Consider the following 18,410-nt stretch of genomic DNA (forward strand, 5'->3'; position numbering starts at 1 on the left):
ATGAGACAAAAGCACCTTACATAAAATTAGTGAAACACGTCCAAACATTCTAATTTCTGTATTATCAGCAGGGTTTAAAATTATTTTTCAAATTTGTTTAGGTCTACAAGTGTTCGTTTAGAGAAGATAGCGAAAGAGCTCGATGAAGAGGTAAGGCCATAGATTTCTTACTGGAATTAGAACTTAATCATTTGTGTGTGGATTTTTCCCTTCAATAACAGCAAATTGCTTTTGAGTAGCTGTATATTTTATAGCAAATAACACCAGCTGATTTCTTGGTGTTCACAAGCATGAAATTGTTGTCACTGCTAAAATATTTTCATTATGATTTCTGTACTGGAACTGCACGTTTCTTTCTAGAACTAGATTTTCACCATATTTTTAAGTTGGCAGACAGCATGACACAATACCGATTTTAAAAACTGAAGGTGTGAGAGGTATGTTTCCAGAGGAAGAAGAGCATGCTTTGGATTGTTTGGTGTTAGTAAAAGGACCCTATTTCTTACCCAGCTTTGCACTTTACTGCTTCTACAAATTTAGATGTGGCTGTGTATAACTTAAAGTATGGCTCATGCAGGTGCATGTCAGGACCTTACCTTTACATGTATGTTTCTCTGCTCCCAGAGTGACTGCTTAGGCAGGTCTACCAGGTTTGTCAAATTCAGATGATCAAACAGTATTTAAATTGCAAAGCTCCTGGCCATAGACATCCCAGGCTGGATTTGACCACGTGTTCTGATACGTAGGATTTGCAGCAGGCAGATGGACTGGCTTCCTCCATTACAGACTAAACTGAGTGCATGAGCTGGGTTTTTATCGTAAAAGAATACCGCTCCTGTGTGTGTAATTAGTGGTGTGTTTTTTTAAATATATCCAGATAACTTCAAGGAAGAATGTAGAGTCTGCAGTCAGACAGTTAGAGAGGGAGAAGGCTCTTCTTCAGCATAAGAACACAGAATACCAGAGGAAAGCAGAACATGAAGCAGATAAGAAACGCAATTTGGAAAATGAGGGTATGTTGAACCATGCTTGAAGGTTCCATTTTGATGTGAGTTTTTAATACTTAAAATAAATAAATTATAGTTTCAATTGAAGTGTTTTCATGACAGCGATTAACAATGTTGAATTGTTTTTGTTGCAGTTAACAGTTTGAAAGACCAACTTGAAGATTTAAAAAAGAGGAATCAGAATTCTCAAATATCCAATGAAAAAATCAATCAACTACAAAGACAGGTATGTCAGCTTTATATACATATATTTTAAAATAATCACTGCTTGAAGTACAGATTCTGGTAACAATGGAGGAATTTGAAATGTGCAATTGGGTTTTAAAAGCTGTTCTTTCTTGTTAGGTTTTGGTGTTCAAAAGTAATCTTAAAATATACTCCTTACTTCTTTAATCCATAAAACCTAGTATTCTGTAGCAGAAATAGTGGGCTATATATTTTAATTGTTTCTGAAGTATTTTTTTATCAATCTTAGTTGGATGAAGCCAATTCTTTGCTGCGGTCAGAGTCTGATACTGCAGCCAGGTTAAGGAAGAACCAGACAGAAAGCACAAAGCAAATCCAGCAGCTGGAAATTAATAATAGAGAACTACAAGATAAGAACTGCCTGCTAGAGAATGCAAAACTCAAACTGGAGAAGGAGTATCTCAATCTTCAGTCAGCTCTAGAATCAGAAAGGAGAGATAGAAGTCATGGATCAGAGATTATCAGTGATTTACAAGGTATTTATGCAAATTTTTTCTGAAGTTAAGATTGCTTCTTGTTTTTGGTGTGGGTGGTGTTATTTGAGTTTAAGACTGTGACTAGGTAAGTGTGCTGTTTTATAAAATGTTACATAATGTGAATAGCATTTAAGAAAAAATGTGTAAGTGACATCTATAAAACATTATTGAAAACCTTTAGAATCACCCCAAAAGGAGACATTCTTAATAGTCAGAATCAGAAGCTGTTATATTTTTTAAAATGTTATCTCTAAATAGATAAAATACAGAAATGCAGTCTTGTTTTCACACACTGGCCACAGCCTCATTAATACTTTGGTAATTTTAAGGTCGAATATCTAGCCTTGAAGAAGAAGTGAAAAATGGAAAGAGTGCATTAGCCAAACTGGAAATGGAGAAAAGACAATTGCAGGAAAAGCTCACAGATTTAGAAAAGGTAACAGCATTGCTAAATTAATGTTGGGGTTACAGTCTTACAGAATTTTTGAAATTGTACTTCTGTTATTTGAGTCATTGCATCTATACCTATCCAAAAGAACAAGCCTTGTTTGCAGCTTTTTTTTTTTTTCAATTTTAGAATTGGGGGAAAAGAGACAATTTCCCATATAATCATGGTACATTTTACTCCTAAAGTACTTAAGTACTTAATTATGTACTGTGGTGTGTACCTTAACAGTACAGTAGCTACATTTCATTTCATGTGTGAGGTTTTTCTAAACTCTCATTATTGCCAAAAATAAAAGAGCCACTGCTAATACTATTTTTAAACAAATGTGTTACTGAAGCAAAAGGCTTGAAAAATTTCTTCAATAAACATAATCTTTGAGCTCTTGTTACTACAGAATGTTGGTTGTTAAGGCAGTAATTCTGTAATTGTTTGCAACTGGGGATGTCCTTGTACATTTTTAGAGCACTTTGGCATTCAGAAAAAAACATTTATGGAAATGGGTTCTCAGTTCCTTAGCATGAGCTCCTCTCTTCTACTCCAAGCATCCTTCCAAGCAGCATGTTACTGTTCAAAATTCTGCCACTTACCTGGTGTATTTAATGTTTTATTTCAATGTTATTTTTTCTTTACCAGGAAAAGAGCAACATGGAAATAGATATGACATATAAATTTAAAGTTATGCAGCAGAACCTTGAACAAGAAGAAGCTGAACATAAAGCCACAAAAGCACGATTAGCAGACAAAAATAAGATCTATGAGTCTATAGAGGAAGCAAAGTCTGAAGCCATGAAAGGTATGTATTTGACATCACAGTTGGACTTAGGTGTGAATTGTACAAAGTAGATAATCTAATCTGTCACTGTGCATATTCTGGTGCATCTCATGACAACTGAAATATCCTGAAGGAAGGGATAATTGCCAAAAAAATCCAGAAGATAGCTCTTACTTTTGAATTAAATGGCTTGTGTTTGTTGCAGCTAATTAAAAAGCTACCTACAGATCCTGTCTTTCCAATTGCAGAGCATTCACAAAAAATTTGATCATGCAGATCTTCAAAAGAAGCAAGAATGATTCAGTAATAATGGCTGAGTCACTTGGCATATCAGGTTCCTAAACAGCTTCAGCTCTTTGATTTTATACTATCACAGTCAGAGCACAGTAAATTTAAATATTTTATTTTTAAAATTCCACCCGTTTTGTTCATCTCAGAGGTGTTGCAAATAAACTGGAAGTTATCTACAAGCTCAAAAGTAGGAAACAGCTCTGTCAGAAATGCTTGAAAAAGCATCCTCTGGGCGTGTATTAATTAATCACTTCTAAGTAGTCTTTCTCTTCAGTTTTAAAAGGAAAAACATGTAGCTTATTGTTAGTACACGGTAGACATCCTCTTCCCTTTGGCCTCCAAAATATGCTGTTTACACTTCACTGATATCACTTCTACTTCACAGAAATGGAAAAGAAACTTTTGGAAGAGAGAGCTTTAAAGCAGAAAGTAGAAAACCGGCTGTTGGAAGCTGAGAAGCAGCGCTCCATGTTGGACTGTGATCTCAAACAGTCACAGCAGAAGATAAATGAGCTCCTTCGGCAAAAGGATATACTGAGTGAAGATGTAAGGAGCACTGGCAAAAGAAGTCTTGAGCCAAACCTTGGTTTCAATGTCCTGTTATTTTTCCTGTTATAGCTGTATTTAGGAATATTTGTGAATGAAAATGGCAACAAAGTTTTCCTTCTCTGCCTTTGAAACTTTGAAAAGTTTACTTCATGGAATGTGGTGTCATTTTCTGATATATTTCAGCATTATTCATGTTAAAAGGTTTGTTCTCTATAGTGGTAAATGCTGTGAGATTGACATGGAAAAACTAGGTAATTTAATGTGTGCTAATGCTTTTATTCAGGAAGCAGCTTTGATTCACCAAGAGATGTAAAGGAAGTCAATTAGAGACTGTTTAAATGTTGTTTTCCTGTGTAGATCTGTAAAATTCACAGGTTTCTGCTTCTTTTTCAGGTAAAAAACTTGACATTAAAAATAGAGCAAGAAACACAGAAGCGCTGTCTCACTCAAAATGACCTCAAGATGCAAACACAGCAGGTCAACACCTTGAGGATGTCGGAGAAGCAGTTAAAACAGGAGAATAACCACCTTCAGGAAATCAAATTAAGTCTGGAAAAACAAAACAATGAACTCCGCAAGTATGCAAGTTGCTCTATATGTTTTAGTCATATTACTGATTTGAAATATTTTTGGAATAAAAGCTAGGAGCAAAATTTATTTTTAAAAATTGCTGCAAAGAATATGCTGTGCTACAGTGCAAAACCTAATTGTTCTTCAAAATGATTTACAGTGACTCTAAATGTGACTTGCCCTAGTGATTCAGTGATGTATAGGTTTGTATTAAAAGATGTTTGTTATCCTGAAAATCTTAGAAAACACAGCTTAAATATAAGTCTGAAAAATTCAGAGAAACAATTATTTAACTGAAGGTCTAGGTACTTTTTTTAATGATGTAGGACTTCGGTGAAGAGGGAAGTTACTGGAATTATTAGTCTAGGAGAGCTTATCAGAGTTGGAAATGAATACTGCTACAGAGCTATGAAGCATAACCATTGGAAATATCTAGTACTATAGATAACACATCTGTTGGACCTTCAGTCAGGAGTTCTTCAAGGTTTTACAAGTAGCATTGGCACCTGATAGGAAGTAAGGAAAGAAAGAATTTTTTTTTTTACATAAAAAACTTTCTTGTGAATGAAAAGACCAGATTACCATGTGTATCAGATGAATCTCAATCCTACCTCCTTTATGGTGTTGCGTGTTTTATCTCCCTGTGCTTTGCCTTTCTGTCAGCAAGATACATTTAGTCATGTAGAAGGTGGCCATAATGTGGAACACTGGCAGAAGTCTTTTCTGCTACATTTCTGTTGTTATGGAACTGACTTGTTTAAATAACAGATGAATTCAAGAAAATATGCATGTCAAGGAATACAGACGTTCACACACTGTGCTCTAGCAAACAAGAGACCTAAAACAACCAGTCAGATCAGTGACATTTTACATGGAAATAAGATTCTGTTAATGGCTGTTTACTTCATCAGTGTCTCTTACCAGTTAAACTTTGTGACACTGTTGTAGTTAGTGTGTTAGCATTAAACTGACTTGTTATTAGTGCAGTATTCTCAGCTGTACAAGTGAAAAAGAGAGCTGGTACCCAGAGGAAGCTTCAGGTTTAATAGCTGATGATACTTAGATCAAAAAATTGCTGGAGATCTCAAGAGTGTGATTGCTGTCTTTTCTGTTTGCTGCTTTGGAATATCTTCATATCTCTAAAGCATGTTCTTCCTTTCTAGGGAACGTCAAGATGCAGATGGACAAATGAAAGAGCTTCAAGACCAGCTCGAAGCCGAGCAATATTTCTCAGTATGTTTTATGCTGCTTTTTTTCAATATTAATCTGTTTACTGAGTATGTTAGCTTTTCTTCTTCCCCTTCAGCTATCAGACATTTCACATCTCTAACCCAAAGCTACTTGTTTTTCTTGTGCCTGTCTCCAGTGTTGTCTGCTGCCTTGATCTTGATTAGTGAGCAGCACAAAAGAGCTTATGTTGAGAAATGTCGCAGCTTTGTAGGGGAGTTCAGAGGGAGGAGTGAAGCAGCTCATTTTTCCACAATGTGAATAATCTTGTGCATGTTTTAAGCCTTTTCCATGCTGTATGGTAGAGAAGAGTTGTATTCTCATGTGATGTGACAATACATGTGCATCTACAGCTCAGAAGGAAATTTTGCATTACGACCAAACTTGGTAGTGATCTGTTGGGAGTTTTTCGTTTATTGTGGCAAGGTGCACCAGAATAAATAGGTAGCAGACTTAAAACATCATCACTGGCATGTGGAGGTCAATTTTTATTAACAGTGCACAGACAGTCACTGCATGAGATGCCAAAAGGCTTCTTTCAATATTAATGGAAAATTAAGATTTCCTTGTGGATTTAGGTGAGTGAGGAGGAGGCCTACCTAAAGTTTTATAGATTAAAATGTTACACATGTTAAAGGAAAGAAAGGGAGAATTGAGGTCAGTTGACTGCTGTAGATGGGCCAGAGAGACAACCTGTGTTGAAATCCCTGCAGTAAGTACACTTAGGGTCATCTGTTACTTGACCTGTAGTCAGTCATTTGAATGGACAGAGCAATATAATGTTTCTTTCATTTTCTTCAGAGTTCTAAATTTATATTGATTCTGTGAAATTTTTGAATTTCAAATTATTTTCTAATTGGTTTTCCCTTATTCCTGTATTTCTTTTTGTTCTTTAACTGTCATATTGGTTTTATGGATTTGTATGATTAGAATCTAAACTCCACATGCCTAATTACATGAGATAAAGATTTAAAATAGCAGAGAAAAATAAATTAATTATTTTCTCTGCTTCTGATATTTCTGATTTTATACAAAATAATGATTTTCACATTTAGAGTATCTTTAGAAGTATGTATACAAACAAAGAAAATGTAAATCATGCATCTACCCATTCACAAATATATAAATTAAAAAAGGAAAAACAACAAAGTAAAATAACCAAAGCACATTTGTGAATGATGATGATATTTAGACAAGTTTCAAGATGGCATTGCACAATTACACTCTAATTAGTGTGATGAAGGAACTGCATACCATGTCAACTTGTATAAATTTTGTGGACCTTCAAGAGTATAGAAATCACATCATTTTCTTTCCAACTTTAAATTCTAGACTCTTTATAAGACACAAGTTCGAGAACTTAAAGAAGAATGTGAGGAAAAGACCAAAATTTGTAAAGAAATGCAGCAGAAGATACAAGAGTTACAGGATGAGAGGTAGGTTTGGCTGGTTGGACTGCTAATACATAAAAGATCAGGATGGCTTTTTGTTGTTTTCTTTCCTTCCTAACCTACCCATTTTAAAGTTAAAAGTAAATATCAATAATTTGCAGAGATTCCTTGGCTGCTCAGCTAGAGATTACTTTGACAAAAGCAGATTCAGAACAACTTGCCCGTTCCATTGCTGAAGAACAGTACTCTGATTTGGAAAAAGAGAAGATTATGAAAGAGCTGGAGATTAAAGAGATGATGGCAAGGCATAAACAGGAACTTACTGAGAAAGATGCCACCATAGCTTCAGTGAGTTACATGATCTGTAATTTTGGTAGACATTGTACATGAGCTTTATTTGCAGTTTGAGTTATCCATTGCTCTTTGGCAGATTTAGAGATATACAAGTATATCTAATCTTTGGAAAATATTTCTTTCTTATGATTGAAATTCAAGAATCTCTTACTATGTTTCTTCCATGCATTTCTCTGACCATTCTTTCTTTTGTGCCCCTACCCCTCTTACAGCAAGGCCTCTTTTCCTTATCCTGGTCTCACTCTGCAGCATTTTCTTCTGTCTTGTAATGCTGCTTTGTTTGCCAAATGAGATTTGTTACATGTTCACACGTCCTTTGTTTTTTTTTAGTTGGAGGAAGCAAATAGGACACTAACTAGTGATGTGGCTAACCTTGCTAATGAGAAAGAAGAACTAAACAATAAACTGAAGGAGGCACAAGAACGTACGTAATCTCTGAAACAAATGGGATTTAAATTGAAACTAGGTTTGTTCTTTAATAGTACTACATGCATTTGTCATGAGTTTTCATAGATTTTCTTTTAATTATCTTGCTACAGAAATTACAAAGCTTAAAGAAGAAGAAGCAAATGTAGGAAATATTAAAGCACAATTTGAGAAACAGTTGTTGAATGAAAGAACATTAAAAACCCAGGTAAGCAAATATATTCAAATGCATGTAGACACAATGTTCATGAATCAAATAATTTTTAATAGAATACTTTGCTTTATAAACTGTTGATATATACCAGTATTGCTTTATTTGTTTTTGCTCTGAAAGAAAATATGTTGGGGTTTTTTCCCCCTTCTTCTAAGTAGACTTTCAGTGTAGTAAAACTGAATCCTTATGATTCATAATAGAGGAACTTCTAATCCAGATGTATTCGACCAGCAGAAGCCTTCATTTCCTTCAAATGGTTTGATATGTTACTGGTTTCAATCTTGATTTATATATCTGATTTTAATCAGATATATATTTATATATAATTTTATATTTCTGATTTTAATCTAAATTGTTTTTTAGAACAAGTGGCATTTTAATACAAAGACATATTTTGAGTCTATGTAGTGAAAATGGAAGGGATTCTTTAAATGAGTGAAAGTGCTCACACAGCTAATGCTTGCTTCAAGTAAAAAGGACATCATTACCTTCTTTTATATTTTGTGTAATACATTGAATTAAAGCAAGCTTGTAATATTGGATTGTAGAGATCTTAATTTATAGTTAGAAGTGCTTGGTTATAGATGGAGAGAAGACTTAATTCTTCACAACTTAACTCTATGTATTTATTAGTGTGGTTTTTGTCACTTTTTTCTTTCCCATGGGAAGGCTGTGAATAAATTGGCTGAAATCATGAATCGCAAGGGTCCAGTCAAACGTGGAGCTGACACAGATGTACGGCGGAAGGAAAAGGAAAATAGGAAGCTGCATATGGAACTGAAGTCTGAACGAGAAAAGTTAACCCAGATGATGATCAAGTATCAGAAAGAAATAAATGAAATGCAGGCAGTAAGATACTTTTGTAAATATAAACATTTGAGTATTTTTCTGTAAAGTCTTACTATTGATACAGACTTTAAGGTAGCATATCCAGTCTCTATTTTTGAATTTCCCCAACCAGAAGAAATACACAGAATGTATATTGAGATTGGCTAGAAATTCTGCATAATTTTCTCTGAGTAACCAAATATTGTGATAATAGGAAATCTTGCAATTTATCCCTGCAGCAAATAGCAGAAGAGAGTCAGATACGGATTGAGCTGCAGATGACTCTGGACAGCAAAGACAGTGACATTGAACAGCTTCGCTCCCAGCTGCAGTCACTGCACATTGGGCTGGACAACAGTAGCATAGGCAGTGGGCCTGGAGAGGCTGAGGCAGATGATGGATTCCCTGGTATGTTAATTTTGTTAATATTTCTGCATTAACTAGGTTCATACCAGTGTTTTTCCATAGATACCGGAGTATTAAATTGATGGTCTGAAGATTCTGTGATTCTCATCTTCATCTATTTCTACTATCTTACCAATCCTTTGACAGTGATCACTTGCTCACCTGCTAACTAAATCTGTCTGTTGTAATACTTCACCTTATTTTTATTTAAAGAAATTTTTTTAAAATTCTGTTTTTCTCCATTAGAACTAAATTTTTTTTCACTTTATTTTGGTGGTTACTTTGCAATTATTGTGTGTATGTGATGAAATGTAAAACTAATACTCTCTTTAGCGATTCTATTTTGACTTCTTTTCTACTTTTCCTCCTTTATGCTTTATGTTTAGTCCATATCACTCAATCCCACACTATGGAATCCATGTCCTTTACCTATCAGCACTCTTCTACCTCTGTCAGTATTGCCACTAAGCCTTCCAGTTCTCGCATGCTTCTTGATTCCGATTCTGACTCAGAGGAAGAGCCTTTGTCTTGTTCCCACAGCCCTGCAGAAGTTGATAGCACAGGTGACACCCCTGAGAACTGTTTGGTTTTGTTCTTATTGTGTTGTTTTTTGGTTCAGAACTAACACTATTAATACATAATGAAAGACTCATAAACCAAATCTGGCAGATAACATGCTGCAGCAGCAGTAAACATTGCCATCAAAGACATGAGAAAGTTTGCATGAACAAACAACTGGCCTGTTTTCTCTAAATGTTTGCAAATGCATGCTGACAGTTACAAACCCACCATTTTTATTGAGTCATTGAATAAATTAGCCTTATGGCTTGTTTTCAAGATAGCTCTACACAGTATCTGCAGCTCTCTGTATGACCCTAAGGTACTGAACACCAAAAGGTCAAATCTTGGTGTTTAAGTGAAGTGTGGAAATATCTAATGGCTCGCATCTAAACATATATCATTTTCTTGTAGAAATTCATTGTCCTGAATATTACATTGTTTTGTCTTAAAAGTATATTATGAGTGATAAGGCTCTGTTTTATTAATTCTATATTCATTTTATGTGACTATACATACACCCTTTTAACAAAGCTTTTGTTTAGTGTTAATGTTAAGGGTCGTTTTTTTATTGCATTCAAATGTCTCTATTTCACATGAGATTCCTTTAAAGTGTGAATACCTTTCCACTCAAGGTGGTAGGACCTCTTTTGGTATTTTGACATTACTTCATCAAACTACAGTAAAGAATTTCCTCTATTTCCTCTATTTTCCTCATTCTCTGGTTTTTGCTTTGAAGCTTCTAATGAAAGAAAACTTACATACATATGTATTTTTTCCTTGTTAGCTGCTGTTGTGGTATGTGCATGGATTTGCTTTGTTCTAAAGTAAAAATCTTAGCTAAGATTTTTTGCTGACATAATTACAAAATATTTGAGGTAGGATAGTGTCCTAGTGTTTATTAGCATGTATTTTGAGAAGTTTGGAATATTCTGCCCTTTTTCTGATCTGTTAGTATTGAATGGATACCAGAATTGAAAAACTATAATGAGAAGCTGTCCATTTTGTCTAATTTAATCTGTATTACAAGTTACAGAGAAAAATAAGCAAATCATATTTGAGGAAATACGAGAAATATGGATTTTTTTTGCTCTACTTCTGCTTCCTGGATATGGGGTAGACTATTTTTTGTATCAACCTTATGCTTATTACACTTTCTATGAAGTGTAGTTGAAAGGAACAATATAAGGTGGCAGGTATGAGGCAAAACAAATGTTACAGAACTGTTTCATGTACTTGATATGTTTATTAAAATAGGTCTTCAACAGCATTGCTTGTAGGACAATAAACATTGGAGACAGTGTGTATCTGTGTATCTTGCTTTAAGTCTCTCTAACACAAAAAGAATTCTATGAATATCTAGTAATTATTTGTTACACGGTGTTAAACATGGGCAGGAACATGCAAATGCCCTCTGATAAGAAGAAAAATAGTTTTGGTAATTTTTGAGTATGTTTCTGCTGGTTCCATGGTTTTGTCTTTATTAATGCTTAACACTTCACTGTTTTTGACTCGGAGGTTCCTCAGCAGTAGTGGAGGTTATCTGCTAGGGTAGGAAACTCATTAGAAAAATATTATTGCAATTAAGTAGTTCCCCTTAATAAAGCATAGGGAGAAGAAACACTTGTGGTACGTGCAGCTACAAAAATAGGGTGGAAGGGTATGTGATCCTGTGTATTACCAAGCACTGGGAAAGTGTGATCCTGTTGAGCTTTTGGTGGCTGCTGAAATGTGTGTGTCAAACAACAGCTGAGCTCTCAATACTATGGATAAATCAAACCTGACAAATGTGCCAGTGTAATATAAAATACTGCAAGTGTGTGAAAGGGCAGTTGAATTCAGGCAAGGCCCAAAAGTTAGCTAAAAATTACTTCTTTTGGATCAGAAAGCCCAGGAGATACAGGCAGAATTAGAGAAAAGAAAAATTTAGAGACCAAAAAGTATGAATTAGAATACTAAACTGACATTTCCCCTCATATGGCTTATATAGATTATTTGTGGTGATAATTTGCCTTTTTTTTGGTCTTGGATTGAATGTTGTGTGGTCTGTACTAATATCTTTAAGTGCTGTTGTAAAAGGTAATGGTCAATAGACATAAGGCTTTTAAGACATGAAAAAATTACTAAAGGGAATGTGTGTGCTATAATTGCAAGTTTGTTCTTTCCCTTCCTCCTCCTACTACTTTGTGATTGCATTGCTGGTTATTGGCTGTATTCAATGGTTCATTATTTAATGTATTCCTGAGCATTTACCATGATAAACTTGGCAAGATCTAAACTGTTAAATAGTTCATCTTCTCATGTTTGCTCTCTTGCTTTATTATTGATGTTCAATAACTTCTAAAATGCACAGTAGTCTCAATTTTTTTTTTTTTGTCTGTTCTTTAATACGTATCTCTTTTTCAGAATCAAGATTGGAAGGCTGGCTATCAATGCCTGTTAGAAATAACACAAAAAAATTTGGATGGGTTAAAAAGGTAAGAAAACTAGATATATTATTTTGTTTCATGCATAGGTTCAACTTTAAACTTACTGTAGGTTTTCAACTCTTCAGTTTTTCTATGTTTTCTCTCCTTACTTAAATGTATAAAATGTGTTAACTGATATAGTTACATCTGAGAGGAGCAGCTTAAGACAATTGCAATAATTTAAGACACCTCTTTGTATAGCCAGAGGTGAGAGCAGTCATTCATGATCTTCAGATGTTTTTACATGCCATGAGCATTCCCATCAGTATTACACAGCTGGATTTAGGCAGAGTCTGGAAACAGATGCTCTTGACAATTTCTTTATTTAGGAGTTAAATACTAAAACCTACTCCTCCTCTTTGTGCAGCCTTCATTTGTTTACTGCTTCTCAGTAACCTCTATGATGAGTCTTTGTCCAAAATGTAACATACATATTTTCATACAAATTTCCTTACTGCTGCCCTACAGTTAATTCTAGGCAAAATACTTCCAGTAGGACATCTTTTAGGTAATGAGCTTTTTACTGAACATTGCTAGCTATTCTGGTAAGTATAATAGTGATCTTTTTAAATATGATCTCTATTAGCTGTGACCTGCACACATGAAATAGGCAGGAGGACAGTTACTCTCTCTACTAGTCCAAGTGAAAATTAAATCAATAAAATAGAAAGGAAAAGCTTATATCCTACTTTCTTCCTGACCTTCATTTTTGTTTCTTCATAAATATTTAAATATGTTTTAAAATCAGTTATTCTGATAATATAATTTGATTTATCAGGTAATCAGAATTTTGTTTGTTATGCAATGAATTCCTTGGCATGGACTTGGTACTACCACTGTCCACTTAGGTACCATTTAATCAAATTGTAGAAAAATATTGCTATAACATATGTGCTAGATAATTGTTGTGACATATTTGACATCTGTGATGAGCTGAATTAAAACATGTTTTATCCTTTTTCTCCTAACAGTATGTAATTGTAAGCAGCAAGAAGATCCTGTTCTATGACAGTGAACAAGATAAAGAGCAATCTAATCCCCATATGGTATTGGATATAGAGTAAGTATTGCCATGTGTGTTTCCTTCTTCTGATCTGTAGGTGAACTCTGTTGGAAAGATCTGTGACCAAGGGGCTTTTTGAGGTCTAGTCTGGGAGCACATCACATGGGACATGGCTTTTTTAATCTGAACTGTAGAGCTGGACCCACTGTGGTGCAGAGTGGGGTTTGCTGTAGGCAGTGGTGCAGGAGGAGCAGTGTGGGGCTCAGACTGGTGCACTGAGCCCTGGTGTAACTGAAGTGCCCCCACTGGCTCAGCTAGACCTGCCTCACACACACTTGGGAGTGGAGCATGTAATGAAAACTGTAGCAGAGAAGGTATCATTTTCAGTGTTCATGTATTTTCTCCTACAACATGGAGATATATAACCGCCTTACAGGGGGGTTATATAGGTAATTTATTTTCTTAATAAATGCAGAATGTGGTTATTCAGAGCATGGGGAAAGGATTGTGTTAGAAAGGTGCCAGCAGCCATTAAAGTCACAGGATGATGGTTTCTCAGTGCTTCCACAAATGTAGCTGGATGCTTGTGACTTATTTTTATTTAGAGTTTTTGGGAGTTCATGTGCAGGGTTGAAAGACAGGGCTTTACCAAGTGATTAGAAATCTGTACAAACTTGACAAATCTTTAATGGTTCTAAGCCTTAATGTGGTATGTTATATCCTAACTTAATCTGTCATATTTATAATTGTGGTAACATTAATTTTTGTCCTTATTAAAACAATTTCTTATAGCAAACTCTTCCATGTCCGACCAGTCACTCAGACTGATGTGTACAGAGCAGATGCCAAGGAAATTCCTAGGATATTCCAGGTATTCATTAATAAATTAATGTTTCTAGTGTAATAGACATGGCATTTCAGACATTGACAAAAATACTGTCTAATGAAATATTTACTAAGAAATCATTGAAAAATCATTCCTAGTATACTTCTTCAATCTTTGTACTTAGATAACGACTCTCAATTTATATTTGCTATCTCAGAGTATTGAGATTATTTTGCTTTCATTCTAGATCCTATATGCTAATGAAGGAGAGAGCAAAAAGGAACAGGAATTTCCTGTGGAGCCCATGGGAGAGAAGTCAAATTACATTTGTCACAAAGGACATGAGTTTATACCTACTCTTTACCACTTCCCAACCAATTGTGAAGCTTGCATGAAGCCCCTGTGGCACATGTTTAAACCTCCTCCTGCTCTGGAATGTCGCCGCTGCCATATCAAATGTCACAAAGATCACATGGATAAAAAGGAAGAGATTATAGCGCCTTGCAAAGGTAAATAGCAGGTATTTAAATATGCAGATAGTGCTGGAGCCACAAGGCATTGGTCTGACACCAACTGAACATCAAGGTTGGTTTGTCTTTTGTTAGTACATGGCCATCAGCCCCTTTCCGAGGGTGTCTCCGTGAGGGTCACTCTGCTCTGGGTTCATGGCACGTGGCTGTGGTGTGCATGTGCCTGCTGTGTTGTCATCCTCGTGCAGCAGAGTGTGGTGGTTGTAAGGTGCTCACACTGCGTTGTGCTCTGCTGTGGGAAACAACAGCGCTATGGAAGGGGTTACATGTGGTGAAGGTTGCTCCTTGTGACTCAACATTATATAATTTCTTAGTCTCAGTCACACCTCTTTGTCTTCCACTCGAATGTGCATCTTCCACAGTACTAAGCTGTTACTCTCAAAATATAAAGAGGGGGCACTGTCAGCAGCCATGAAACCTACTGGTGCATTTTACTTTTGACCACTCTGCTGATTTCTCTGCTTCAAGTATGAGAGTATCCTAATCTGACAGCTAATTTTTGATGTGGAGCCATGTTTAGAATAATAACAATATTCATTTTTATTTTTAAAATCTTATTACAGTGTACTATGATATTTCTACGGCGAAGAATCTACTACTGTTAGCTAATTCTACAGAAGAACAGCAAAAATGGGTGAGCCGACTGGTGAAAAAAATACCCAAGAAGCCTCCAGCACCAGACCCCTTTGCTCGATCTTCTCCCAGAACTTCCATGAAGGTACAGCCAAACCAGTCCATCAGACGACCAAGTCGACAGCTTCCTCCAAACAAACCAAGGTGACACAAGAGTTGCTATTTAATTTATTGTTCTAAATGTTTTACTGCAATTGGTTTAATTTCTTATTCAGGGTAGAAGGGCTCATGCTAATGTCTCATGATCCCTAAAAGAATAGCCTAATCAGATTCTTCTGATTGGGTAAAAATTGTCCATGTAAAAATCGTTAGTTTACTGCTGATCACTTCAAAGGAGCAGAATCCTATGTGCTGTGCTGTGGAAGTTGATAGCATTCTGCAGGTAGCATTTATATGATTGTGCAGGGCAGTTTGTGGTTTTTTTCGGTTTGCTTTTTTCATCACCTGCAGTACTAGTTTATATTTGTTTCTGTCAGTTCCCAGTGCTGGCAGCCTGTGAAAAAGTTGGTCTCACTTATTTTGTTCATTGCAGTGTTCCAGTTTAGCAAAGGCTGAACATTTTTCCCCAGAGAGGTAATTGGGCAGTGCCTAGACAGGATTGCTGTCCTTTGTTCTGTGACCAGACTGGCACCAGTATCTCAGGTGGCTGGGTGAGACCTGGGCTGGGTGTGTGGCCAGAGTTACAGTTGTGAATGCAGGGAAGCACACTTGCTGTGATGCTGCTATTACCACAAAACATCCTTATGCTATAAAGCATAAGGATCTTAAACAGATACTGGTGTTTTAATGGGTGGAAATGCATAGTGGAAGGACTTAGAGTAATTTAATTCCACTTCCCTCCCAACCTTCATACAGTCTAATTTTTGGTGATTTAATTTACATATTTTAAAGAGAATCAGACCTCATAATTCAGATTTTAAATTAATAGACTTATTATAATCATGAAGGAAAAAAGCTTTTAAATCACTTTTTAGGGACCAATTATTGAAGCGTTTCTTTGTGCAAAAATATAATATCAGTGATAGGACTGAAAGCATGAATCAGGAAAACATTCATGACAATTTGGGGGACAAGTAGATCACTTCTGCATATTGTTTACAGTCTAACTTAGAGGTGTTACTCTGTTTCTTGCTGTTAACATATAAAGGTATATGATAAATTCTGATTTTTTTTCAATAGCTTTTTAGGTGTTTTGCAAATAATTGTTTTTCTTCCAATACCCTGTTTTCAGTCTTGAACTTTGGTACAAAATGCTTTCATAGCATAGTATTTACCATTCTGTACTGGGGAAAAAGGAGGGGGGTGAGTGTTTTTGTGTGTAAAGCATGTAATTCTTCAGTTGAAGTTTCCAAGTGAGCCTCACAAATGTACCTAACAGAAGAAAAGTGTAGTTCTGTGAGGTCATGTCACCTATTACCAGAATAATGCAGGTCTGTCAAACCAGTGGAAATTTGTATGGATTTAAACACCTTTAATTAGAAACCACATACTCATAAATAACTGTAATTGCTATGGTAAATTTATATCTCAGTGTGGCTTCTATGAGGCTTTTGTGCAAGGGCTTACCATATGAAATAATTAATTTTCCTTTATGAACTTTATGAAGAATGGAGATGTAGTTGCCAGTTAAATCTAGGGACTGAGCAGTGGGCCCTGGCAGCCACGTAGGTTCTGGGACTGCACCAAGAGGAGCACAACTGGATGGCTGAGGGAAGAGATTATACCCCTCTGGCCACTCCATAGTCTGCAGCACAACCCTGCCTCCACCTCTGAGCCCCCAGATTCAGCCAGACCTCAGCACACTGGGGAAGGAGCAAGCAGGGGCCACCAGGATGTCAGAGCAGAGGCCTGAGGGAGCTGGGCTTGTTGAGCCTGGATGATGGACATGCCCAGGGGCTCCCATAGCAGCCTCAGGGGAGGGCATCCAGGAGACAGAGCCAGGCTCATCAGTGCTGCATGGTGAGAAACAAGGGGCTCCCCTGAACCAGGAGACACTCCAGCTGGAGAGAAGGAAAAGCCAATGCAGAGAGGGAGGCCAGTGAGGCTGGACAGGCTCCATCCCTGGAGGCTCGCAACACCTGACAGGACAAGGCCTTGAGCATCCTGGGCTGGTTTTATATCTGACCCTGCTTGGAGCAGGTTCCTTCCAAGCTGCCTGGTCCTAAAAATGCTGTCCCTGCTAGGAATTTCACACAACCACAATGATGGCTTTCATGGCTGTTTTTCTTCATGAGGGTTTAAGAAAGGGCAAACCAGTTTTTCATACAGACCATATAATTTCTGCTCAGCCATTTGGTTGCGTCATGCCAAATGGATAATTCCAAATTGAAAAAAAAAAAAAAACAACTTTCATGTATTTTAATTCTTATAAATTTAAGTGTAATAGCTATAGTTCATGTAACAAATGAATATTGAGCCTTTTCAGGGTTATATCACATTTAAAGGCTTAAATAGTTTAAAGCCTGAAAATACTAATTCCCCTGAAACCCATTTTGTTTAGAACATGTGATTAACTGTATTAAACAACGTAACATGTTTATATTGATGCTCTCTTAGGGTAAGGTTTCCATGCCTGCATCCTGTGCTTGGCATACAACCCTAATGTGGATCCTTCAGCTCACTGGAGAGATGACTAGGCTGTGTTTCATTTGTTGTAGCTATAGCAGTTGAAAAGTTAGTACTTAAGATATTAGAACAGAAAGAGAGGAGTGCTTCTAGACAATGATTCACCTCATCCCAAAATAAATGCCTCAGATAAGTAAAATGACTCATTTGCTGACAGGGTTTGCCTTGCTTGCCTTCTTTGTTCTATGGTGACCATACAAGGAGCACAGACAGTGAGGCCTAGACAACAAGTTGATAAATCCTCTTTTTTGGCATTGCTTAACTTTAAATAACAAGCTACAGAATAGCTTCACAGTGTAATCACCCTGTTTTTGGGATACAGTAAAATCCTGCTATGTTTGTTTGTAAGTTCAGATGAAGTGCTATCTTATTCAGTGTTCTTTTCAGCACTCAAAATTACTTGATTTTATTGGAAAAATTGTTAGGTTTGCCTTATTGTCTGGAAGGGGATAGCAGAAGAGCATAAAACCACCTTAGTTAGCAAAAACAACAACAAAACAGAAAGCAGATAATTTTATAAAAGGTACATGTTGGTCTTTCCTACTGAAATTCTAGGGGAAAAA

The 18,410-nt window shown here is 36.2% G+C and overlaps 1 protein-coding gene across 1 annotated transcript in view; it reads left to right on the forward strand.

Moving 5' to 3' along the window:
• ROCK2 (Rho associated coiled-coil containing protein kinase 2) overlaps window positions 1-18,410 on the forward strand; it is a 104,164-nt gene that overhangs the window by 73,926 nt on the left and 11,828 nt on the right. Inside the window, exons 12-31 of the mRNA XM_059468915.1 lie at window positions 102-150; window positions 878-1,013; window positions 1,142-1,233; window positions 1,483-1,729; window positions 2,059-2,165; window positions 2,811-2,970; window positions 3,626-3,786; window positions 4,183-4,367; window positions 5,523-5,592; window positions 6,919-7,022; window positions 7,139-7,325; window positions 7,662-7,755; window positions 7,871-7,965; window positions 8,641-8,820; window positions 9,039-9,207; window positions 12,169-12,239; window positions 13,202-13,290; window positions 14,026-14,104; window positions 14,307-14,568; window positions 15,153-15,366. Of these exons, the coding sequence (XP_059324898.1) occupies window positions 102-150; window positions 878-1,013; window positions 1,142-1,233; window positions 1,483-1,729; window positions 2,059-2,165; window positions 2,811-2,970; window positions 3,626-3,786; window positions 4,183-4,367; window positions 5,523-5,592; window positions 6,919-7,022; window positions 7,139-7,325; window positions 7,662-7,755; window positions 7,871-7,965; window positions 8,641-8,820; window positions 9,039-9,207; window positions 12,169-12,239; window positions 13,202-13,290; window positions 14,026-14,104; window positions 14,307-14,568; window positions 15,153-15,366 (2,751 nt within the window). The remainder of the gene's footprint in view (window positions 1-101; window positions 151-877; window positions 1,014-1,141; window positions 1,234-1,482; window positions 1,730-2,058; window positions 2,166-2,810; window positions 2,971-3,625; window positions 3,787-4,182; window positions 4,368-5,522; window positions 5,593-6,918; window positions 7,023-7,138; window positions 7,326-7,661; window positions 7,756-7,870; window positions 7,966-8,640; window positions 8,821-9,038; window positions 9,208-12,168; window positions 12,240-13,201; window positions 13,291-14,025; window positions 14,105-14,306; window positions 14,569-15,152; window positions 15,367-18,410) is intronic.

Source organism: Ammospiza nelsoni, chromosome 3, assembly GCF_027579445.1.
Source record: "Ammospiza nelsoni isolate bAmmNel1 chromosome 3, bAmmNel1.pri, whole genome shotgun sequence".
Taxonomy (NCBI): Eukaryota; Metazoa; Chordata; class Aves; order Passeriformes; family Passerellidae; genus Ammospiza; species Ammospiza nelsoni.